Source organism: Phoxinus phoxinus, assembly GCF_949152265.1.
Source record: "Phoxinus phoxinus genome assembly, chromosome: 21".
Lineage (NCBI taxonomy): Eukaryota > Metazoa > Chordata > Actinopteri > Cypriniformes > Leuciscidae > Phoxinus > Phoxinus phoxinus.
In genome coordinates, this window is record NC_136896.1 from 30048140 (window position 1) to 30075399 (window position 27260).

A 27260-nucleotide genomic window follows, 5' to 3' on the forward strand; every position below is an offset into this window, starting at 1 on the left:
TGGTCCAATGTGGGTACAGCGTAATATCACACTATCATCCCCCCCTTCAACTGGACTATATGAGTGGAGTCATGAACAGTGAATGAGGGAAGATTTCGAACATTTCGGATTCCGGCGATCTGTGTTTAGATCATAATTTCTCTGACTTTTCTTCATAATGTTTTTTTGTTTTTTTTTAAAGGGGACATATCATAAAAATCCCTTCAAATGCTCTAATCGACTCATTTGCATTTAAAAGGACACACTCGCAAACGGCGTGTTTTGCACATTTGACGAGCTATATACAGTACACTCTAAAAATGCTGGGTTGTTTTAACCCAACTTTGGGTCAAATATGGACAAACACAAACGTTGGGTTAAAAAATGTAATTTAAAAATGTAATTTTTAAGGGGGGGGGGGGGATTTTGAGCTGGAATTTCACAGACACATTATGGGGACACTATAGATTTATATTACATCTTGTGAAAAGGGGTATAATGTGTCACCTTTAAATGAAACTTACACACATTCAAGTGTTGATAAAAAAGCATGAAGCTGGGTTTGTTGTTGTTTCAATGTTCAATGTTCAAATAAAATGCTCAAATATTCATACAACAAAATACTTTGAAAGTTTTTGAAAGCCATAAAAGTTTGGTGAAAAAACGGAACTTTTTTTTTTTTTAACGCAGGAAGTGAACGAGTTAATGCAACAATTACAGGTTTTACTTTTCTTCTTTCCTTCCTCTTCAAAAACGTGTTTCTCAGATTTACGTGTATATTAATCTATAAAATAATCAGATGTTATCTGCATGTAATAAAGAGCAGTTGCAGCAGCGTGGTCTCCTGAGACGGTGTGTGTGTGGTTACAGTCAAATCTTCTGCTGGTACAAATAAACTCACACACACACACACACTCAGAAACTAAACGACAGACCACCTCATGCCTTCAGTGCCACTCGAGGTAAGTCATCACTAAACTATACGCCGAGGGGAAAGCGTGATATAAAACCTGCTTATCGAGGATGTTCACGTCTCTCCTGATGTCATGTGTAATCCAAATGTGTTAATTGTTATTTCTGAAATCAACTTTACAAAGTGAAAATTAAAAGTAAATCCTACAACGTGTTTTTTCAGTGTAGAAAGAGTTGTGAATGTGCGTGATATTTACAGGCTATTAACAGATTCATAACTTATGTTTTTATTTATTTAAAGATTAATGGATTGTAAGAACTTTTGGTAACACTATTTTACAGTGTCCTTGTTACACATGTTACATGTAATAATAATAACTATATAATATGCATAATTGAGTGCAACTAACTAACTAACCCTGTATTACTGTAAGTGCATGTAGTTAATTATTATTACTGATACTTAAATGTTGAATTACACTGTAACAAAATAAACATAAAAATATAAGCGTAAAATAAAATGTAACCAAACTTTTTACTGTTGCTTATAATAGTTTAAAAGGTACAGTTGAATGCTTAATATTATTGGTAGTGTGTGTGTGTGTGTGTGTGTGTGTGTGTGTGTGTGTGTGTGTGTGTGTGTGTGTGTGTGTGTGTGTGTGTGGTTAAACAGTTGAGTTGAATGCTTAATATTATTGGTAATATATATATGTGTGTGTGTGTGTGTGTGTGTGTGTGTGTGTGTGTGTGTGTGTGTGTGTGTGTGTGTGTGTGTGTGTGTGTGTGTGTGTGTGTGTTTGTGTGTGTGTGTGGTTAAACAGTTGAGTTGAATGCTTAATATTATTGGTAATGTGTGTGTGTGTGTGTGTGTGTGTGTGTGTGTGTGTGTGTGTGTGTGTGTGTGTGTGTGTGTGTGTGTGTGTGTGTGTGTGTGTGTGTGTGGTTAAACAGTTGAGTTGAATGCTTTAAGTATATCTTATATTTTATCATATATTTTAATATATATAATTATTATTATAATAATAATAATATTAATATATTTTTTTATGTCAGGCAAGCAAAGCACTTAATAAATACAATGATCTAGTTCAAACTAACAAAGTTTTATCAAATTCATGGAATCTAAAATAATTTTTCCCACTTCTATGCATTCATCGTGAACTGTAAGTGCCAATCTGAATATTCCCGAGCTTGCTTTGAATGAGTCATTTGAAGATCAGCTTCTTTGTGTAAGACTGAATATGAGAAACTAAACGTGCAGAAGTGTGTGTATTGTATCTCATTGCTTTAAGCTGTCAGTCCCTCATGACTCAGATGAACACAGGTGTGTGTGGGGACTGAGCGATGGCCCAGCGCTGTGGGGAAGGCCAGTACATGGACCGGCTGGTGCAACAGTGTGTGTCCTGCAGTCTGGTGTGTCACGAACCTGCGGTTCTCACGCGCTGCTCTGAATACTGCGGTGAGTTACACTGTCTGTACTCGCTCAAGCTTATAGGTGCACTGTGTGGTTATTAGTGGCATCTAGTGGTGAGGTTGCGAATTGCACCCAACCGAAGTTACGGCGGCCGACAGGAAGTGATGTCGTCGTCTGAGACAGCAGAGAGTAGCCAGTTTCTTTACCAAAAAAAATTAAGAAATTAGGTTTACTTAATTATTCAGTAAAACGATGTTATTGCGAATATTATTGTTACTTGTTCATCATTGTGTGAGTGTTTTATTCGCTGACTTTAGCTCGCTTCTTTGCACGAAGGACAACATAGTGACGAAAACGCGTTTGTCCGTTTAGGGCCACCGTAGAAACATGTTGATGTAAGAAGACTCGCGTTGTCTTTCTAAGGTAATAAATACATAACGGTTCATTATGTTAGGGTTTATACACCACTGAAAACATTATGTATATGATATTGCATTTCTGTCCACAGATCCTCCTAAATATTACACAATGCACCTTTAAAGGGATAGTTCACCCAAAAATTAAAATTAGCCTATGATTTACTCACCTTCATCCTAGGTGTATGACATTCTTCTTTCTGACGAACACAATCAGAGTTATATTGACTTGTGATTATTGGTCTCTCTGGAAGAAGATATAGTAGGCCTAATATCTCAATGTGATTCTCCTGGTTAAAAATAAAGGAAATAATTACGTTGTCCGTCGGGTCAGGGGTTATTCTTCCACCGTGAATCGATGCGTTCGGAAGCTAGTTTCTAAAGTTATAAATATGGGTATTTTTCTGACACAAACGCATGGCTTCATTTAGAAGGCCTTTATTAACCCCTGGAGTCGCGTGGAGTACTCTTATAATGGATAGATGCACTTTTATGATGATAGATGCACTTTTATGATGGATAGATGCACTTTTATGATGATAGATGCACTTTTATAATGGATATATGCACTTTTATGATGGACAGATGCACTTTTATGATGGACAGATGCACTTTTATGATGATAGATGCACTTTTATGATGGACAGATGCACTTTTATAATGGATAGATGCACTTTTATGATGATAGATGCACTTTTATGATGATAGATGCACTTTTATGATGATAGATGCACTTTTATAATGGATAGATGCACTTTTATGATGATAGATGCACTTTTATAATGGATAGATGCACTTTTATGATGATAGATGCACTTTTATGATGGACAGATGCACTTTTATGATGATAGATGCACTTTTATGATGATAGATGCACTTTTATGATGGACAGATGCACTTTTATAATGGATAGATGCACTTTTATGATGATAGATGCACTTTTATAATGGATAGATGCACTTTTATGATGATAGATGCACTTTTATGATGGACAGATGCACTTTTATAATGGATAGATGCACTTTTATGATGGACAGATGCACTTTTATAATGGATAGATGCACTTTTATGATAGACAGATGCACTTTTATAATGGATAGATGCACTTTTATGATGGATAGATGCACTTTTATGATGATAGATGCACTTTTATGATGATAGATGCACTTTTATGATGGACAGATGCACTTTTATAATGGATAGATGCACTTTTATAATGGATAGATGCACTTTTATGATGATAGATGCACTTTTATGATGGACAGATGCACTTTTATAATGGATAGATGCACTTTTATAATGGATAGATGCACTTTTATGATGGATAGATGCACTTTTATGATGGACAGATGCACTTTTATGATGATAGATGCACTTTTATGATGGATAGATGCACTTTTATGATGGACAGATGCACTTTTATGATGGATAGATGCACTTTTATGATGGACAGATGCACTTTTATGATGGATAGATGCACTTTTATGATGGACAGATGCACTTTTATGATGATAGATGCACTTTTATGATGATAGATGCACTTTTATGATGATAGATGCACTTTTATGATGATAGATGCACTTTTATGATGGACAGATGCACTTTTATGATGGACAGATGCACTTTTATGATGGACAGATGCACTTTTATGATGGATAGATGCACTTTTATGATGATAGATGCACTTTTATGATGGACAGATGCACTTTTATGATGGATAGATGCACTTTTATGATGATAGATGCACTTTTATGATGGACAGATGCACTTTTATGATGGATAGATGCACTTTTATGATGATAGATGCACTTTTATGATGGACAGATGCACTTTTATGATGGATAGATGCACTTTTATGATGGACAGATGCACTTTTATGATGATAGATGCACTTTTATGATGGATAGATGCACTTTTATAATGGATAGATGCACTTTTATGATGGATAGATGCACTTTTATGATGGATAGATGCACTTTTATGATGATAGATGCACTTTTATGATGGATAGATGCACTTTTATGATGGATAGATGCACTTTTATGATGGACAGATGCACTTTTATGATGGACAGATGCACTTTTATGATGGATAGATGCACTTTTATAATATAGATGCACTATTATAATGGATAGATGCACTTTTATAATATAGATGCACTTTTATAATATAGATGCACTTTTATAATATAGATGCACTTTTATAATATAGATGCACTTTTATGATGGATAGATTTTTGTTCTCAGACAACTTAATTGAAAATAGGTATTTTTCAAGTTCGTTCACAAATATAAGAAAGAGAGGTTTATCATTTGGATTTATGATTATAGAATTTTGCTAGTAACAAGATCAGATTAATGCCTTACAAATGACCTTTTTTAGATTGATCATAATCAACACAGCCTATAGGACCACATCCTTCCAATACAACACACATTCATTATAGATTTCATAAATCCTAGAACATCTTGCCAAAATATTTCCTATATATGGAGAATACCAGCAGCTCAGCTATCGGGGGGGTTTGTGTCGGCTCCTGATGAATGACGTGAGCTGTTGTGTCGGCAGTGGCCTGGAGATGTCGAGCCGTGTCGGGTCACTTCTACGACCGGCTGCTGAAGAAGTGTCTGAACTGCTCTGAGATCTGTGGCAGTCACCCGTCGGCCTGCGCACACGCCTGCAAGAGTGAGTCCACCATCTGCATCTCTTCATTTCATTTCATTTCTGTATTTATTTCTATAGCGCTTTTCATAATACACATCATTTCAGAGTCATTGAGTCCACATTACAATTTAGAGTCTGTTATCAGAGGGTTGATTGATTGATTGATTGATTGATTGATTGATTGATTGATTGAGTGATTGATTGATTGATTGATTGATTGAGTGATTGATTGATTGATTGATTGATTGATTGATTGATTGAGTGATTGATTGATTGATTGATTGATTGATTGATTGATTGATTGATTGATTGATTGATTGATTGATTGATTGATTGATTGATTGATTGATTGATTGATTGATTGAAATCTTTATTTCGAACATGAGAGAAAAAAATATATAAAATAAGATACAATAATGTCCAAAACATTAAGAAAAGAAAACATTCCACATCATGAGGAAACTGTCTAAGTTAAGTATTTCAGAAATGTATACAAAATCACATTTAGCGAAAATAATGAGAATGAGAAATAGTGATAATTTAATACAGAAACATTGAAGTAAGGAATACTTGTCCTCCTACTCACTGAGGAATGAGTCACGTGACCTTTAAAGGGGTGATGAACTGAGAAATCAAATTTTGACATATAAGAGGTCATCACACTGTAAGAATATCCTGTAAGTTTCAGAACTAAAAACTTCCCTCCTAGTCCAATAAAAGCTTTTACCAGCGAATCACAGGTTCTTCACAGTGGGGATCTATGACGTCACAGGGTAACAAACCCCGCCTCCGCAGAAGAAGATCGACGCCCACTTCAACACCGCCTGTTAAGCCCCGCCCACCGATTCACACATTACATAAAACTCATTATAATATGCAAAACTGTTATCCAATCGTAGCAGTGGGCGTTTACTTCCAAGTCTTCAATGCCCATAAAACCCGAGCGTTTCAGGAGCTAGGCTCAAAACCAGGGTATAAATAGATTATTATTTATTCATTTTGATGTTTTTGAATGTAAAAACCAAGCGAACGTCATAAGTTGACCTCAGACAACAGTATAAAAAAATATAAAAAGCCAGTTCATGACCCCTTTAAACCTCTCCAAGCTCTTCTACATGACTTTTTAGCTTTTAATTAAATTCTTTAAATTCTCAACTTTAAATTACTTTAAATAACTTTCAATTTGGCATGAAGGGGAGTTGCGCTGTTCTTTTCTTCTCTATATTGTGTTGTATATCGAGAGAAACGCTTCTTGAACAAGAATGAATGTGGGCGGGGCTTGATTGTGTCTCTGGGGAATTTATTGGATGGTTGTGGTTTGCTATTGGCTGATCTCATGTGAGTGACAGGTTGCCCCGCCCCTATCATCAGAGAAGAGATGTTCGAAGTTATTTTGATGCAAGATATTAGAAAATGTAGAAAATCAAACTCAGTTTTTAAAAGAATAGTTTGTTTACACTCTAAAAAATGCTGGGTTGTTTCAACCCAATTTTGGGTCAAATATGGACAAACCCCAAACGTTGGGTTAAAAATGTAATTAAAAAAATCAACCCAACGGCTGTCCATATTTGACCCAAAATTGGGTTGAAACAACCCAGCATTTTTTAGAGTGATGAGAGGGTAATGTAAACTTTCAAGTTCACAGAACTGATTTATTTTAAGTAAACTGAACTGCTTCATTGTTTTGAGTTTTATGAAATTATTTATTTTAATTTAGACGAACTTAAGTTTCACTGAAATGGCTGGGATGTCTATTTCCCAGCATGCTTTGCCAATGGCACTCGAAAGGGAGAGTAAATGCTAAAATTAAGTGTAATATGTTTTTTGTGTGCCAGATTAATGTTAAGTGGGAGATTTAGTAGTGATTAATGTTTTGTTATGCTAATTTAGAAGAATTTCTGTTAATGTTGGTGTTAGAATAGTTACCATCATGGTGACGAGTGGTGCATGAGCTTGATGTGAGAGCAAATAATCACTTTAATATTGTTGCGCTCATACAGCAAGTGCTTCTGTGTAACACACTATTGCTAATATGTTAGTGGATTAGTATGATAGCAAATTAGCTTGTTAAAGCTAACTAAGTTAATACTAATAAAAGTGTTCACATTGAGATTACATGAAAATTTTAAGTTAATTGTATGAATTAGTGTACTCATACATTGTAATTGTTCTTAACTTGAAATGTATAAGTAAATACAAATCTGCTAGTTCTGCTTACTTAAAGTTTTTTTTAACAATTGATTGCCTTAAATGTTTTGAGTTCTACCAACTTATTCGGGTTTACAGTTTCCAAGTGCAAAGAGCAAGACGAGCAGCTTACATCCAAGTGTCTGTCTTAAACTTACTAAGGAAATGTTTGACAGAATTTGTGCATTATCTTGAGACAGATTTATTTGGCCTTATTTGTAACAAAAAACTTCTGAGGTAATAACCACACTTTCCCAAACATGGGCATGAACTAATTTAGTCCAATGTAGAGCAAGATTTGGGGACCGCCTCCTTTAAAAATAGAGAACGAAAAGATTTGTTATTGTTTTTAGACTGTAAAAAATTAATTATACATATTTTTTTTTTTTTATGTTTTCTTTTTTATTGTGAAAACAGTCACAATGTAGAACAAATAAACGAAAGGGAAAAAAAGACACCAGACAGGAGTTTATAACCAATCAGAAAAGATTACATATCAAAGGAAAAGATGAAAAGATTTGCATATATCAATCGTTTAAAGCCTTGCGTGTGTTTGCCGTCCTCAGATGCGGTGTCGGTGACGCGGGGTCCCGTGTCCGCAGTTCCTCTGGTCACCAGCAGGGGGGGCGCAGTGATTCGCACACACACACCCGCGCTGTTCTCAGAGGCGCTGCTGTTCTCACTGCTGGGTGTGTGTGTGACGGTCCTGCTGTTCACACTGACCACTGCGATCCTGATGCTGGTCAGGAGAGCCAAGCACCAGCAGCACCAGCAGGACACCGGCAAACAGCCGCGCAGCCAGCGCGCGCCGTCCTCCAAAGGTCAATCATTAATAACTAAAGCCTTCTTAATATGGGGACGTGGCTTAATGTAGTGTTATTAAAAGACCAAACTCAGTAAACATCATACTAGTAAAGTATACCACACAGTTAAAAAAAACAGTTGGGTTACACATATTGGGTTATTTTCAAAAAATGTTGGATCATTTTTAAAATTGTTGGGTCATTTCTAGTAATAACGCTCAAAGTTCAGAGCAAAGGGAGATATTTGCTTTTAAAGAAATAGTTTTTTAAGGACTACAACAAACGGCTGGTAGGAACTACACGACATTCCTCCCGTTAGTGACATCACCAACCCTAAAATTTACATAAACCCCGCCCCCAGAACACGATTATAGATTATCAAGAGAGAATATGCTAATCAATGACTAGAAGATAACTACACATAATCTACATAAATTCATCAACTAACCATTCAGAAATGTTCTGTTCTTCTACATGTTGTCACTTCTTCTCGAGTCTCTCCATCATTGTCTGACTCCGGTTTGAACATAAAAGACTAAAAGGTTTTGAACATTTCTGAGTGTGTGTGTGTGTGTGTGTGTGTGTGTGTGTGTGTGTGTGTGTGTGTGTGTGTGTGAGTGTGTGAGTGTGTGTGTGTGTGTGTGTGTGTGTGTGTGTGTGTGGTAAAAAAGCTCTTGAAGCTCCGCCCCCTGTGCCGGGAGCAGCAGCTCATTTGCATTTAAAGGGACAGACACAAAACGGTGTGTTTTTGCTCATCCTCAAAAAGTGACGATTTTAACAAGCGATATAAAACTATCTGGGGACATCAGAGACTTATTTTACATCTTGTAAAAAAGGTATTATACCCCCCCTTTAACGTGTAAAACGCATAACATGGCTTAATGTAGGCTACTAAGACACTGTTATTAAAAGACCACATCATACTAGTTAAGTAAAGTAATACAACACAGTAAAAAAATATATATTTGACCCATCTGTTAGGTTACACATAGCCTATTGGGTCACTATGTTGGGTCATTTTCAAAATCATTGCGTAATTTCAAGTAATAACTCGGCCGTCGGGTTAAATACGTATGTCGTCTGTACACTTGTGTGTTTTGAAATTATGTTCACAACTATGTATATTTAAATTAAATTCTAGACTCCCCAAAATTTAGTTTGTAATTTAAAAAATATATTTGTTGAGACATATTTATTGTTTTACAAATAAACAAGCTGTATTTAAAAAACAAAGTATATTTTATTTATTAAAATAATGTCATGAATAAAAACTTAAACTTAACTGTTGGGTTACTTTTCAACCCAAGTGGTTTTTAACCCAATGCATTGGGTTAAAATACCCCACAGTTGTGAAGGTGCTGCACCGTCCCATAGTTGGGTTACTCATTGGTTTATTTTTAACCCAACATTGTTAAGTGAACATGTACAAAAAAAAAATCAGATGAGCCCACAATATGAACATATAGCGTTTAATTACACGTTAAGCATTGTCAGTATTGTTAAGCATTATTAATATGACTCAAACATCATACTAATAAAGTATATATGAACATGAGAGCCCACAATATGAACGTTGTGGAACGCGTTTAATAATGGTTCTTATAATGGTTTTCTATGGAAGGAAAATGCTTAATGTGTAATTAATTGTGATCATATTCTGGGCTCATCTGATTTTTTTGTACATATGGTTATTAATAAGTTTGGTCTTTTAATAACACTGTCTTTAAGCCATGTTAAGCATTTTTTCCCATTAAGCGTTTTTTAATGTCAAAAACATATACTGGATTTATGAAGAAAGATTTATTCATTTTGTCGTATAACATTATTTTTAAATATAAAAAGATTGATTTATTAACAATATTTCTTTACACTATTTATGCGGGGATCTAAAAAATACATTTCAAATATGTGTTTTTATGTGTAGGGAAATAAGTGCAGGTACAGCTGTGTAGTTTTCCTTGCTTTTGAGTTTTTACATTTGGATATTGTTTCTAAATATATTTTAATATCAATTTTAATTTGTAAAAAATTTGGCATTTTCATTCCATTTGACTTTATGAATATAGTAACGTAGTGCTGGGCAACGATTAATCACATCCAAAATAAAAGTTTGTGTTTATGTGTGTGTGTGTGTGTGTGTACTGTGTAAAATGATTTAGTATATAAATACTCACACATGCATGTATATATTTAAGAAATATTTGCATGTATATAGGCTATATTTATACATCATTTACATTATATATAAATATAAACAAATCTTAAATATATAGGCCTACATGCATATGTGTGTATTTATATATACAAAATAATTTTACACAGTAGCCTACACACACATATATTATGTAAACACTTTTATTTTAGATGCGATTAATCGTTGCCCAGCACTATTAATAATTAAATCAAAAAATATTTGGCTTTTTTTTTTTAGCATAACACCAACTTCTTGAACGTTTTGTTTGCGGTTTCAGATTCTCTGGTGGCTCGAGCTGATGAAGTGAATCAGGATCAGGACAGATCGAGAGCCACAGAAACATGTGTCTATTGCTTCTCTGACCACACGGTGGCGCCACACACACTCTATCAGCAGGCCGGAGAGAACAACGGTCTACACACACACACACATCTTCCAGCTCTCACACACTCCGACAAGAGCCGGCCGTTCAGGATTATATGTTCACCCACTCAAACAAGCATGTGAATATACTCATGTCCGATGCGAGTGTGTGAGGAAGAGAGTGCAACTCAAGAGTTCCTATGGAAAATCAATGTAATTTTAGTTTTAATAAATGCTATATTTATTAGAGCACAACAGACTTTCTAAGCCATCTGATTCAAGGACACACACACACACACACACACACACACACACATACTTGAATCAGCCATGAAAGTAGCCTACAGTATGAAACGATTAACTAGGCTATAAATATTTCACATAAGAGAAAAAAAATCAAGCTCTGGTAAATCATAATTATGACAAAATTCTACATTATGACACGCTAAATCGAATTTGTAACATAAATCTAAATTAAGACTTAAAAAGTCAAAATTATCACATACTGAATCAAAATGATGACAAAATCAAAATTAAGACTTACAAAGTAAAATTGCGACATTAATTTGAAATGATGACAAAGTCAAAATTAAAAAATCGTGACACTAAATCGGATATATAAGATGTCAAATTATAACATAAATATGTTATGATTAACAATAATAATAAATATGAGATAAAAAAAAAGGTCAAAATTATGACTATTTCGATTTAGTATGTCATAATTTCTACTTTTTAAGTCACAATTAGCTAATAACATCGACTTTTAAACACAAATAATTGACTTATTAAATTACTAAAGACTAAGTAAAAGACTTACCGCGGCGGAGCATGTTTTTATTTTCATATGTGGCGGAAATGGGCTTCCATGCGAGAGTGACTCTATCGTAGATTATATAGGATGTATATCATATGCGTAGAATCCGCATTCGACCACTCCAGACAAGGCCCGCCATCTTGGAACGGTCAGTGTGACGTCACTCACAGTAAAATGCTGCGTTCCAGAGGAGGTTGGATTGCGCGGGAATATCCCAAAATAAGGTTCCAGCCTTCCAGGCAATCAGAGTTCACAATGTGACCATAATGTCGCAACGACACGTGTTTTTGTGTCAATTATCGAAATTCCCTAAGAAATGGGATAACCTTTTGCAGTTGAGAATGTGTTGGTATGTGTTTTTATATGGAATAACTCAATATTACAGGGTTGACTGGTATTAAATGTTTTCAATTGTGCTAATGTAGCTGTTTAATGTCATGTTAGCTAACGACTTCGTTTTGTTATATTTTGTTAGTTTAGCAAAGTCCATTGCAGATATAAATATTCATACATGCATGACCGTTTGCTTGCTTTGACTGTTCCAATATGGCGGACGGCGCGGCCCGTTTAAACTGTTACTCAACACGACAGGTACTAAACAATAGTGTGTCTTAGAAACACATTTAATCGGTTAACAACATTGGAGCTCAACATATATCTTATATTCTGTGGAAAAAACAAATAGGATTGTATCTCCCCGAATCCTAGTGTTGTGCGGTCAATACAGGGAAAACATAGCCTATATTCTAATATATCACCATAATTTCACCCAATTATTAACCACTGTACATTATGACAACTGTTTGCATCACAAGTTTTCTGAAATATTGTTTAAATATGCAAGTGAGGTATTATCTAACAATATGCAGCAATTTGCAAACATTTTCAGAAGAGAAAATCTAAAAACATTAGATTAAGTCAGGTTCATAAATTCTTTGATTTTGTTGACATGTACAGGTTTTTAACAGGGTATTTAAATGTCTGTTTATCACTCAATGAGTCAGAAAATGCTGTCAACAGATATATAAATAAATTTTCACCATGTTTAAATATATTAATCAGGCGAATGATATATTAACAAACCTTGAGAATATAGATGAATTAAACTGTAAAGTTTGGTGTGTGTAAAGCTGCTGAACTGGAGATTTCTGACTCAAACTCACCAACTTTAAAGATATAGATTGAAATTAGATACGCAAATAGATGTGTAATAAAGAAACACTTAAATGTATATTTTGGTTGTTCTCTTTCCACTAGCCTGAAGGAAGATGAGATGTTATGGAGGCAAAATAGCCCTCATAAGTGCATGAAAAATCTGTTTTACGTTTTTTTGTTGTGGGTTTTCCAGCAGAAATAAAGATGGTCTAAAAAATGGTGAAAGCAGAGAACAAAGGATACAGAGGCGAATGAGAAAGAATGAAATTAATTGAGGAAAAACTCATTGCTATTGAAATAAATAATAAAAACTTCCATCCCGGCAGAAAGCAGAAATCTTGTGTTGTTATTCCTGAACTCGTTTCCGGAGAGCAAATCAGACACTGCACTTTTTTTCTTCACCATTGATTTGTTTTACATACATTACATACATACATACTATACATAGATACATAATTAACATTTATAAAATCCTCCCCAAAGTCTTTTAGCATCCAGTTTAAACAGCATGCCAAGTTTGAGTACTGATTCAGTACACACACACACACACACACACACACACACACACACACACGTTAACACCACCAACACACAGGTGCCCACATACCTGCATGCGCGCACACACACACACACAGGATATGCATACATACACGCACACACACACTCGACATGTGGCTGAGGATAACACTGCTGAATCGAGCCATGGTGGCGACAGGCATCACATGAACAGAAAGAAAACGTCTTCATTCACAATGCGTCTGAAACACAAGCCTTCACAACCAAACAAACCTGCAGCCACATTCATCCGCAACCGAAACGTCTCACGTCCAACCAGAGATCTGTGATGCAACCCAGCAAACACACACTTTCCATTCATACCCAAGACTTTAAGCACATAAAGAGAAAAGATGGGGGTATAGGACACGTAAACAGGAAATGAAGGACTTATAAAAATAGATTTATATATAGATTTATGTGCGTGAGAGAGTGTGTGTGTGTGTGTGTGTGTGAGATACATTTTCAGCCCTCAACCAAAAGAAAAAAAAACAAGCTTTTCCGAATGAAAAAAAGAAAAGAAAAAAGTGCTGGACAAGGACAGTATTTCCAAACTCAACCGACGATATAGGTTTACGCTGAAGTCAATAACACCGTTCTGTTGCATTCAGTACATCAATAATGCATACGAAGAAATAAAAAAGGAATATTTCCCCCTCATGTACTTCGAGAAATCATTTGAGGACGAGGGAACTGATGCACGTGAATGCTTTATATTGTTTGTGGGTGAAAACGCAACTGAGAGTGAAGTGCGCGTGATGATGAAGATGAAGATGACGATGAGATGTCAGTCTGTGTGTGTCTGTAGTGCCGGAGGTTCTCCATCTTCTCCTCCTCCTCCTCTTCTTCTTCTGTCAAGTATGCTCCGGTTGCTCAGTGCAGATTGGTTTAGCGGTGTCATTTTTTCTTTATTTTTTTCCTTTAATTTCATATTTTGTTGTTTTTAATGTTCTTTAGTGAGAAAGGCTGCATTTTGTCCTCGTGTGTCCCGGGACGAGCAAGTGTTGTTCCTGCTCTCCATCATCACGCCGTCACTCGTACGATCCTCCCTTCACAGCTTTGGACTCGGACCGCGTCTGGATCTCGGCTTACTCGTATTCAAGGAACTGTTTATGGTAAAACAACAAGTACCTGCAAAAAGAGAAAACACATATATATATAATATATATATATATATATATATATATATATATATATATATATATACATATATATACATTGTAAGGAATAATTGACGACAGGCCGTTGAATTATTATAAAAATAATGCACACCCGAGGTGTAACGGCCACTCCGCTTCGCGTCGTGACCGCATTACCACCTCGGGTGTGCATTATTTTTATAATAATTCAACTGCCTGGAGTCAATTATTCCGCTTATACTACAGTTACCACACCTCGAAATATTGTTCAGATGATGTATTTCAAGACGTTTGTAAAGTTTTTGTCATTAAAACGCTCTTGTATGTAGGACTAATTCCTTGCGCATCTAAACCCATGCTCCGTTGCTAATTCCAAAACGTCATTTTAGAGTTAGTAACGGAGGTTTGAGCCGCTGATAGCAGAGTAGCCTAATGCTGGACACACTAACGACTAGAAACATTCTCTGACTGTGAATGCACTAGCAGATTTTAAACACCGCTGTGAACCGACTGAACGCGCTGAAAACGCGCGCATGATTAGTCATTAGTATCAAATTACATTCATAACCGGCCTTAGAGAGAAGCATGTGCGTCAATATTATTATTTATTTATTAATTCAATTCGTTTTAATTAATTCGTTCATTCTTTTTTTCTATTAGTGACAGTAGACTAGCTAATAAATGAAACACAAAGCCCTTTTAACAAGTATAGGCCTATCAATTTTATTTATTTGTTATATTATCTTCAATAATTACGAAAACCCGTGCAACAGGACTATCACTTTATTTAAATATTCAGTTAATTTTTTTATTGATTATGTATAGGACTGTTTACTTTATTTATTAAAATTAAACTGCATGTTTCCATTGATTGTGAAGTTAGACATTGAACATCGCAGATCAAGCGCATGGGGCTGCAGTGTCTCTTGTTATGAATTGTATCCTCTTTTCCGTTATTACAGTTGACTACGCGAAGTGATATGGAACTGTAATGAGGTCAAGACCTGCCGGAACTACTTTAGCCGTGCGGTTCCCTGAAAATAATCGCACACCTCAGAACGTTCGTCAACCAATCAGATTCAAGCATTCAACGGCCCTGTAGTATAAATATATATAAACTAGGGCTGTCAAACGATTAAAATATTTAATCGCGATTAATCACATTAATGTCATAGTTAACTCGCGATTAATCGCACATTTTTATCTATTCTAAATGTCTCTTGATTTCTTTTTGTCCCATTAATTTTTCTCATTTTAATGCTCTTATCAGCATGGAAAAGTGGATCGGCTTGCTTTGTGCAAATGTTTTTTATTGAAAACAACATTGGCATATACGGTGTTCAATTTCACACTAACATTCTCACTTGGAGCGAATAATCTCTCACACAATGTAACTCTGTCCATCAATTAAAGAGTGAAAGAAATACTGACGAGGTAACACTACTGATATTGACGAGTGGGCGTAGAAACGCATCAGTGTGTGTGTGTGTGCTTGGCAATCAAGTGGCATTTCAGACTGGACGATGATAGCTCAGTTCACAACGACACACACACAGATCACTTTGGTCTTGTCAATTGAACCATTTGGCAACTTTTTTAAAGTAAACTTTCCATTCAGAATCTTATTGGCCTCCATCTTGGCGTCTCGCGCTCATCATTCATCCACTCAAAACGTAACGTTAAAAGGGAGTCGCACACCGGACGAGAAGCGCCGCGCCTCGTATTTAAAATTCAAACACATTATTCTCTATGAGTGTACACACACCGGCGGCGCCATTCAGTGTTTTTATTGCTGGCCATAAACTGAGAAAGTGCGCGTCCAGTGTGCGATACGAGTTGTAGACGCGGCTCGGCGCTGCGCCTCTCGTCCACTCTTTGGCCGGTTCGCATCGCAAGCCCAAACCAGTGTGTGCGGCGCCTGTTGTTTTGTTTCTGGTCTAGCTAGATCCGGTGTGGTGTTGTAGTTTTAAAGGAGAACTCCAGCGCAAAATGAACCTTTGGTCTAATTACACATTGTTACCTAGTCAACCGTTATCTGAGATTTGTTTTCATGATTTTAGAATGTAAATAGTTTTATCTCTAAAAACAGTTTAGCCTATAATGCTAGTATAACGATAGTATATTGGGCATAGCGTAATGACGAATAAAAATCGCTTGTTAATATCACTAACAAGGCTCAAAATAGCCCCACACTAACACGGTAGCATAATGAGGGTCCCTACCTTCAAACCGAAGCATTGAGAACTGTGTCAGTGTCCAGACAGTTTAATAAGAAGATATTTTATACATACAGTCAACTTCGCGTATACAGGCAGAAGCCATCTTTGAAAAACAGTCACTACCAGTCGATCTACGAACGCCGATCCAAGTGCGCTGGTGAGATGTGAACGAGCTATAAGTTGTGATAAGGTGAGCGCGAACAGTAGGCTACGTGTACATATCCTTCCGGAAACAACGGACCATATGAGATTCTACACAGTTCAGCGCACTTGGATCGGCGTTCGTAGATGTTTAACGCGGCGCAGTAGACGCGAGCCTCATTCTACTCCAGTTTGCGCGAATGAGGCGAATTGCTATCACAGATCATGTCTTTTCTATCATTTCACTGTAGCTCAGCATCGCGATGTAAAGTTAACGTTCATATCAGTTCATATGTGTGGGGAAAGATAAGCTATTAGAGTAAAAATATTGCATTAGGCTACTTCAGTTAAGAAAAAAAGATTTTACAATTCCTACAAATACAGTGATGAAGTTCATGTTGAAGTTCATGATTTATTTTTATGAATAACAATGTTTCAAAACATCTCCCCCCTGGAGAGCAAAATAGGCCACTAGATGGGAGTAATTCCTACTTAGTGTCCCTTTAAGTGAGGATTATTTATGCCTCGTAAAGCTTTTACAAACCACTGACAACTGCTAAATAACTGTATTGTAAATTATGTAATACTTAATTTAGAAATTATAAAGTAATAAAGTATGAAAATTATTAAACACATTATAGATTATTCTTGATTTATAAGCATTTATAGCTGTATTTATAAGCTGCTAACTAATGTCTATTAATGCTTTATAAAAGATGAATTAACTATTTACTAATGCTTACTTTATAATAAGTGCATGCTATGAACTATTAGTTATCAGATATTTACTGTTGTACTGAATATAAAGAGACACCTAAATGTTAATTTGTGGGTGAACAATCCCTTTAAGAAAGCATAAGCTCACTTTAAGCAAAACAAGTATAGTTATTTCTAGTCCAGCATAATTTATCTGCTAAAGTTTGATATTTGGTTTTGAATGCAATGAAACTCAAGTGTAGTGTTGGTGTGTGTAGATGTGTGTGAGACTGACCCCTCGCTGTCCAGGACATCTTTAATGCTGGCTTTAGTGATAATGGCGTCATCACACTTAAACCACTGGTCCTTGTGCTGCCGGATGAATGTGGTGTAATGGCCGCTCTCCAACGTGCCCTGATGATTCACCACTGCGAACAGAGAATACCTGCGCACACACACAAGTCAAGTCACATTCATTTATATAGCGCTTTCAACAATATAGTTTGTTTTAAAGCAGCTTTACCGTGATCTCACTATCACACACACACACGGAGCTGATGCTGTTGAGTCAGTCACTTACTTGTTGTCGTTGTTTAATGAGTCCACTGGTTGCTGGTACTGTCCATTCATTCGGCTCTCTTTACTGCGAGACAAACAGAAATACATTAGCATTTAATTAGCAGAGTCACTGCACTTCCTTCATGATGAATCCATGACTGAACGTTGGCGTCTGTGTTGACAGGCATCAGATACATTTTTGTTGCCAATGGCTGGTGACTTAAGAAAATTTATCAGCCAAAAGTATATTTTTACCAGCCATGTCAACAACATTTTAGATACCAGTGAAAATTCACATTCCTCTATTCCAATTTGACACCACGGCTAAAAAAAATGTAGGCTCACTATTGGCCGACGCTGGTCATGTGTGTGATGCTGGCCAATAGTGAGCCTCCGTTCTGGCGAAGCGCTGCTACATTCATTTGGATGTACTGACGTACACCCCAGAAGCGCTGCGCCTGCGCTGTTACACTACGTGAACTCAGAGGAACACACAGAAGAACATCAAGAGTTGTTTTTTGCGCACAGAAAGTATTCTTGATAAACTTAAGGTTGAGCCGCTGTTGTCACTTGGACTATTTGAACGATGTCTTTACTAACTTTCTGGGCCGGCAAGTTTCAATTACAACAGAAGCCTATGGAGGAGTGAGACAGCGCTCAGATTTAATCACTAATATCTTCATATGTGTCCCGAAGATGAAGGAAAGTCTGACGGGGAACAACATGAGGGAGAGTCATTACTGACAGAGTTTACAGTTCTGGGTCAACTAACCCTTTAAGACATAACCGACGAGGTTTACTAGGATTCCCACCGAGACAAGCATTTTTTGTTGTTGTTTTTTACATAATTTTGACTGGATTTGTCCACTGAAGCGCAGGTGGATTTGTCCACTCAACATTGCATTTGTTAGAATTCAAGAAACTGATGCTGGCCATCTGGCGACTGACACCGTATCACACACTCGCCGGCGCTGATCTTCACTCGCATGTGGCGCTCGGCGAGTGTGAGCAGAGCTGGCGAGTGTGTGATTGTGCGAGTGTGAGAAGAGCCGAGTGAGGCTGTACCTGGAGGCCATGAAGGGCGTCATGTCCAGCTCCAGAGGAAAGGACACGTAGGTGGTGATCTTACGCCGGAGCTTCGCTGAATGCTCGAACCGCTGGACAGAAGAGAACACAGGAGTGAGAGACGGGGTTTACACACACACACAAGTATAGCAAAACAAATGTGTGTGTGTGTGTGTGTGTGAGGACATTCCATAGGTGTAATGGTTTTTATACTGTACAAACTGTATATTCTCTCCCCTTACACTGCCCCTATCCCTAAACCTGCCCATCACACACACACTGCCCCTATCCCTAAACCTGCCCATCACACACACACTGCCCCTATCCCTAAACCTGCCCATCACACACACACACACACTGCCCCTATCCCTAAACCTGCCCATCACACACACACACACACACACACACACACACACACACACACACACACACACACACACACACACTGCCCCATCCCTAAACCTGCCCATCACACACACACACACACACTGCCCCCATCCCTAAACCTGCCCATCACACACACACACACACACACACTGCCCCTATCCCTAAACCTGCCCACACACACACACACACTGCCCCTATCCCTAAACCTGCCCATCACACACACACACACACACACACACACACACACACACACACACACACACACACACACACACACACACACTGCCCCATCCCTAAACCTGCCCATCACACACACACACACACACTGCCCCCATCCCTAAACCTGCCCATCACACACACACACACACACACTGCCCCTATCCCTAAACCTGCCCATCACACACACACACACACACACTGCCCCTATCCCTAAACCTGCCCATCACACACACACACACACACACACACACACACACACACACTGCCCCATCCCTAAACCTGCCCATCACACACACACACACACACTGCCCCCATCCCTAAACCTGCCCATCACACACACACACACACACACACACACTGCCCCTATCCCTAAACCTGCCCATCACACACACACACTGCCCCTATCCCTAAACCTGCCCATCACACACACACACTGCCCCTATCCCTAAACCTGCCCATCACACACACTGCCCCTATCCCTAAACCTGCCCATCACACACACACACTGCCCCTATCCCTAAACCTGCCCATCACACACACACACTGCCCCTATCCCTAAACCTGCCCATCACACACACACACTGCCCCTATCCCTAAACCTGCCCATCACACACACACACTGCCCCTATCCCTAAACCTGCCCATCACACACACACACTGCCCCTATCCCTAAACCTGCCCATCACACACACACACACTGCCCCCATCCCTAAACCTGCCCATCACACACACACACACACACACACACACTGCCCCTATCCCTAAACCTGCCCATCACACACACACACTGCCCCTATCCCTAAACCTGCCCATCACACACACACACTGCCCCTATCCCTAAACCTGCCCATCACACACACTGCCCCTATCCCTAAACCTGCCCATCACACACACACACTGCCCCTATCCCTAAACCTGCCCATCACACACACACACTGCCCCTATCCCTTAACCTGCCCATCACACACACACACACTGCCCTATCCCTAAACCTGCCCATCACACACACACACACACACTGCCCCTATCCCTAAACCTGCCCATCACACACACACACACTGCCCCTATCCCTAAACCTGCCCGTCACACACACACACACACACACACACTGCCCCATCCCTAAACCTGCCCATCACACACACACACTGCCCCTATCCCTAAACCTGCCCATCACACACACACACTGCCCCTATCCCTAAACCTGCCCATCACACACACACACACACACACACACACACACACACTGCCCCATCCCTAAACCTGCCCATCACACACACACACTGCCCCTATCCCTAAACCTGCCCATCTCACACACACTGCCCCTATCCCTAAACCTGCCCATCACACACACACACACACACACTGACCCTATCCCTAAACCTGCCCATCACACACACACACACACTGCCCCATCCCTAAACCTGCCCATCACACACACACACTGCCCCTATCCCTAAACCTGCCCATCTCACACACACTGCCCCTATCCCTAAACCTGCCCATCACACACACACACACACACACTGACCCTATCCCTAAACCTGCCCATCACACACACACACACACTGCCCCTATCCCTAAACCTGCCCATCACACACACACACACACACACACACTGCCCCATCCCTAAACCTGCCCATCACACACACACACTGCCCCTATCCCTAAACCTGCCCATCACACACACACACACACACACTGCCCCTATCCCTAAACCTGCCCATCACACACACACACACACACTGCCCCTATCCCTAAACCTGCCCATCACACACACACACACACACACACACTGCCCCATCCCTAAACCTGCCCATCACACACACACACACACACTGCCCCCATCCCTAAACCTGCCCATCACACACACACACACACACACACACACACTGCCCCTATCCCTAAACCTGCCCATCACACACACACACTGCCCCTATCCCTAAACCTGCCCATCACACACACACACTGCCCCTATCCCTAAACCTGCCCATCACACACACACACTGCCCCTATCCCTTAACCTGCCCATCACACACACACACACTGCCCTATCCCTAAACCTGCCCATCACACACACACACACACACTGCCCCTATCCCTAAACCTGCCCATCACACACACACACACTGCCCCTATCCCTAAACCTGCCCATCACACACACACACACACACACACACACACTGCCCCATCCCTAAACCTGCCCATCACACACACACACTGCCCCTATCCCTAAACCTGCCCATCACACACACACACTGCCCCTATCCCTAAACCTGCCCATCACACACACACACACACACACACACTGCCCCATCCCTAAACCTGCCCATCACACACACACACTGCCCCTATCCCTAAACCTGCCCATCTCACACACACTGCCCCTATCCCTAAACCTGCCCATCACACACACACACACACACACTGACCCTATCCCTAAACCTGCCCATCACACACACACACACACTGCCCCTATCCCTAAACCTGCCCATCACACACACACACACACACACACACTGCCCCATCCCTAAACCTGCCCATCACACACACACACTGCCCCTATCCCTAAACCTGCCCATCACACAGACACACTGCCCCTATCCCTAAACCTGCCCATCACACACACACACACACACACACACACACACACACACACACACACACACTGCCCCATCCCTAAACCTGCCCATCACACACACACACTGCCCCTATCCCTAAACCTGCCCATCTCACACACACTGCCCCTATCCCTAAACCTGCCCATCACACACACACACACACACTGACCCTATCCCTAAACCTGCCCATCACACACACACACACACTGCCCCTATCCCTAAACCTGCCCATCACACACACACACACACACACACTGCCCCATCCCTAAACCTGCCCATCTCACACACACTGCCCCTATCCCTAAACCTGCCCATCACACACACACACACACACTGCCCCTATCCCTAAACCTGCCCATCACACACACACACACACACACTGACCCTATCCCTAAACCTGCCCATCACAGGAAACATTCTGCATTTTTACATTTTTAATAAAACATTGTTTTTTATGTTTTTTAAGCTATTTGAATTATGAGGACTCGTGAAATGTTGTAATACACATCATTATACAAATTTGTGTCCTCATAAATCACAAACAAGAGCGCACACACACACACACGTACTTTGAGGTGGAAACACGCCACGATAGGAAGTCTCTTCATAGTCAGCTGCTTGGTGGACTCCTGGTAACTATGGCAACCGCTGCATTTGATCTTGGCGCTGCTTCCTAAGTGTTCGGGTCGGGTGAACCTGCAATGCAGAAGCGTGAGTCAGTGGCGTCCGGTGCGATCACAGATCCGTGTGTGTGTGTGTGTGTGTGTGTGTGTGTGTGTGTGTGTGTGTGTGTGTGTGTGTGTGCACCTGCGCAGGCAGTCTGTGAGAGTGGTGGCTCCGCTGGGATGACTGTCTCCGTTCACCACACTGCCGTCACTGCCCGGGCTCAGCGGCCAGAACGGGGTGGACGAACCCGGCAGATCCAAGCTAATGTCCCAGAACGGGTCTATTGTGGTGGAGACTCCACTGCAGACACACAAAACACGGATTAATCTAATCTTTTTCTCAGCGCTACTAATGCACAACCTCAAATAACACTCGTGAATTGGACAGAAACCATTCAAACTTGATTTGATGGATGCATTTGCACTCAAATAATCAAGAAACGGCAGGAATGCAATACCTCTGTTAAACACAAGGTGGCGTTGAGGAGCATTTATTTAGAGAAAACTAATTTCACTGGTACTTGTGACTAAGTGACAATAAAGGCTACTACTAAAATAAGATGCATAGACACGGGCTCTGTTGCAAAACCTAGGGAGCGGCCTATGTAGGGACTAGGGAGCATTTTAAGGCAACAAATTTAATAAAATATATATCTTTTTACAGTGAAAAATTAACAAAACCATTGCTATAAGACTTATTTTTTTTAATTATGTAATAGAAATGTAAAATCAGGGGTACTAGTATGTCAACTGCCTACATAAAAGAAGCTTACTAAAATGGATGCTGAGTCAATTGTCTTAAAGGGGTCCTAATCTATATTGTGCTTTTTTACATGTTCATCTTCCTTGTTCAGCACACACACACACACACACACACACACACACACACACACACAGAGAGAGTGAAAAATCTCTGCAAAGTTACAAAAGTACAAAGTTATCCTCTATATCAGTGTCAGTGTTTCTGAACTCCTGAAACGCCTCCATTGTAGTCTCGAGTTTCTTCCGGGAACAAACACATCACAAGATTCCTCATTATAATAATTAATATGCAGAATAAATGGGCGTGGCCTGGTCGAGTTAGTTAGTAGTGTGTTAAACTGGCGGTTATGGTAAGGGGCGGGACCTTTCCAAACACACTCGAAGCACTCGACCAATCACAACACACTGCTCCAGCCGACCAATCAGAGCACAGTGTGTTTTCAGAAGGAGGGGCTTCATAGAGAGGAACTAAACAGGGTGTTACTGACAGACTGGGAAGAGAGGAGCCGCAACAATGGAGAATATGAGGAAAATAATGTGTTTTTAAACATTCAAACATGAAAATGTATTGTATTAGAGCCCAAAAACAACCTCAAGACTTTAAAAAAGGGACTTAAAAGTGGCCTTATTCACAAAAAACAAGCAGAATGTCAGTTCATTCTTGCATACATCAACACATTCATTTCAATGTGTCAATTAAAGCAAGAACAGATATATGAACGGTTGACAGATGTTCGCTCGCCTCGTTTCAACACACACACACACTGCTGTATATCTGGTCTTACTGGCAGACTTGGCAGGTGACGTCAGACTGCAGGCCTCCTGTGAAGATTTGGTCAATGATGCAGTTGCAGTGGTTTGGGTTGTTGGCTTTTTTCCCATTATCATCTCCTTAGCGGACATGGAAGCAGCATATGAACACACACACGCGCGCACACACACACACACACACACACACACACACACACACACAGAGAGAGAGAGAGAGAGACAGAGAAGGTCTGATTAGAAAGCAGCGCTCGGACTGCTGCAGAAACACCCCTCCCTTTGCTTTCACACTGCAGGAGAAAGAGTGAGATCCGTCTACCGACTCTACATCTATATCCTCTCGGTTTCATTCGCTCGCTCTTCCGTCTCCGCTTCGAAGCGCTTGCTCCCATCGCCCACCGACTCCGACCTCGGTGCGCACACTGCGACAAGACTCCCTCCTTCGCTCTCGCACATGCGCGCGCTCAGAGGCGAATCAATATTTTAAGGAGGAAATGCTTCATCCTACAGAATCACAAATCTGCACATGAATAACAAGTAGATCTTACATGAGAAGCGCTGGCGTACTATAAAGCTAACGGTGCTGCGAGTGATGATCTTTATGAAATAACATGCATTAAATCTGCAGATGATCCAGAAAAACATGTGAAAGCTCTTAGATGTTAAAGACAGAGAGCTGACCGATTAATAGCTCTGTATATAATAAATAAACCGATTATCACACCGCAAACGCTGTGATTTCATAAAATAAACATGTTGCATGAAGGGAAACGGCTAAATAAAAGCTTGATGCTTATGTTTTCTTAAGAAAAACTTATTAGTATAGTAATGTTACAGTTAAAATAACTTTAATTATACTAATTTTTATCTTCTTAAACACTAATGTTTAAAAATACTGTAAAATAAAAAAATGGTGTTTTAATAAATCTTGCTTCATATTTCTATTTAGTGATAATAATAGCCATAATACAAATAATAGTATCTATTATTATTCATTATTTTAGTCGTATTGCTGCATAGATCACTAAATGTGGCCAAATTTTGCAGCCTAACAAACACAGTAAAGCTTTTTAAAGTGCATTTTAAATCACAATAGCAATTTTTATCAGAAAGAGAGAAAAAAGTTTTTTTTTTTTAATTCCCGCCGAATCTTGCAACCCTACTTTAAAGGTAAATGTGTGTCATTTTCTTGATATGTTAAAATATTTTCACTATCATAACATTGTTTTAATTGGACACAGCAACACCGGCTCCACCAATAGCGTGATTTTGAGGCGGGCTTTTTGTCTGTCCAGCCAATAGCAGAGGATGTCATCTTTAATGCGCATCTGTACCCGCCTGTCATGCATTCTGTTCCGGCTCGTCTTGCTTTCCGACAGCAGATTAGTCCTAAAATACAGCCGTCACCATTAACACACATCATGCAGCGTTACTTCGTCATCTTTCCTGCTCTAAACCACACATTTCATCTGAAAAGCAGCCAGGTGGAACGGATATAACTAGCAAGCTAATGCTGCGTTTCATTCAATTCACCCTTCTCAGGGAGTTTGATTGACAGGCGATCTGACCAATCATAATCCGCCATTTTTGTCCGACAAAAGCAGTCAGGAGAGTTAGTATATTAACCTCGGTGAACTCGAAAAACGGTGACGTCTTGCTGCGGTTAAAACAACATTCCTTCTGATGTTCATTCATGTTTATTTGATGCTATAAATGAACTAGAAGGAAGATATGATCGGTTTACACATTAAAGAGCCACAAAACGGTATTTATCGTTTAAATTTCTTTAAAAAATAATGCAATTTGAAAGTTGAGACTTTGTATTGTTCACTGCGTGAGAACATGGTGTGGCGTGAGAGAGGCGTGGCTTGTCGGACATAGCAACCGTAACTAAAGGCTGCGAACAGTCAGCTGGTAAAGCTGTAGAGCGTGTGATTGGCTGCGGTACCTTTGCAGTGTCTGTGCAGCACGTCGAGTGCAGCGATCAGGAACTCGTGAGCGTCTTGCTGCTCGTATCCGGCCAGGTGTCGAGCGTGAGTCCAGACCAGGTGCAGCAGCCGGAAGGGAATGTGAGGAGAGCGATGACCCGAGTAAAACTACAGCAGAGAGCGACAGAGACATGAGCGACATGTACATTTATTTGATCAAAATACAGTAAAAAATGCAATATATTATTGCATTTGAAAATAAATGTGAATATATTGCTAAATATAATTTATTCCTGTGATCAAAGCTGTATTTTCAGCATCATTACTCCGGTCTTCAGTGTCACATGATCCTTCAGAAATCAGTATAATATGATGATTTGATGCTCAATAGCGCTGCACAATTAATCGCAGTTTACATGAAATCGCACTTAAATTGATTTGGCTTATCGTGATTATGAAATGGTAAAGTCTGATTATTAGTTATGCGCAGCTTGTCAGTGATGATCGGCTCACGTGTGAAAGCACTGAGTTTGAGTCGCTTATAACGTGCAACACGCGCAGGGCTGTAAACGATTAATCGCGATTAATCGAATCCAAAATAAATGTTTGTGTTTACATAATATATGTGTGTGTATT

The 27260-nt window shown here is 39.5% G+C and overlaps 2 protein-coding genes across 7 annotated transcripts in view; one reads left to right on the forward strand and one right to left on the reverse strand.

Annotated features, from left to right (window-relative positions):
* Positions 1-818: 818 nt before the first annotated feature.
* Positions 819-12947, forward strand: tnfrsf13b (TNF receptor superfamily member 13B). 3 transcript variants are annotated; one of them, XM_079594341.1, is made up of 5 exons: positions 819-941; positions 2191-2350; positions 5290-5406; positions 8139-8393; positions 10847-11217. In XM_079594341.1, the coding sequence occupies exons 2-5, from the start codon at positions 2236-2238 to the stop codon at positions 11074-11076; spliced, it is 717 nt and encodes a 238-aa protein (XP_079450467.1). In that variant the 5' UTR covers positions 819-941; positions 2191-2235; the 3' UTR covers positions 11077-11217. The 3 variants fall into 3 exon arrangements, with proteins under 3 accessions (XP_079450467.1, XP_079450469.1, XP_079450468.1); XM_079594343.1 differs by having other exon boundaries at positions 897-941; positions 2216-2350; positions 10847-12947; XM_079594342.1 differs by having other exon boundaries at positions 897-941; positions 2184-2350; positions 10847-11587.
* Positions 12948-13214: 267 nt separating this feature from the next.
* The window catches only part of usp22 (ubiquitin specific peptidase 22), a 51616-nt gene continuing 37570 nt past the window's right edge, over positions 13215-27260 (reverse strand). For 2 of the 4 annotated variants that reach the window (XM_079594324.1, XM_079594326.1), the window contains 8 exons: positions 26645-26792; positions 24714-24816; positions 23309-23467; positions 23071-23197; positions 19278-19369; positions 18235-18297; positions 17950-18099; positions 13215-14590 (listed from right to left, as the gene is read on the reverse strand). In XM_079594324.1, the coding sequence (XP_079450450.1) occupies positions 14548-14590; positions 17950-18099; positions 18235-18297; positions 19278-19369; positions 23071-23197; positions 23309-23467; positions 24714-24816; positions 26645-26792 (885 nt within the window). In that variant the 3' untranslated portion in view covers positions 13215-14547. Of the gene's footprint in view, positions 14591-17949; positions 18100-18234; positions 18298-19277; positions 19370-23070; positions 23198-23308; positions 23468-24713; positions 24820-26644; positions 26793-27260 lie in introns of all 4 variants that reach the window. The other 2 variants (XM_079594327.1, XM_079594325.1) reach the window with 1 other exon arrangement.

Excerpts from the sequence above, each read along its gene's own strand:
- tnfrsf13b (XM_079594341.1), top strand. The coding sequence starts at position 2,236 with ATGGCCCAGCGCTGTGGGGAAGGCCAGTACATGGACCGGCTGGTGCAA. Across the intron at positions 2,351-5,289 it reads GCGCTGCTCTGAATACTGCG|TGGCCTGGAGATGTCGAGCC; the intron begins GTGAGTTACACT and ends TTGTGTCGGCAG. Across the intron at positions 5,407-8,138 it reads CTGCGCACACGCCTGCAAGA|ATGCGGTGTCGGTGACGCGG; the intron begins GTGAGTCCACCA and ends TGCCGTCCTCAG.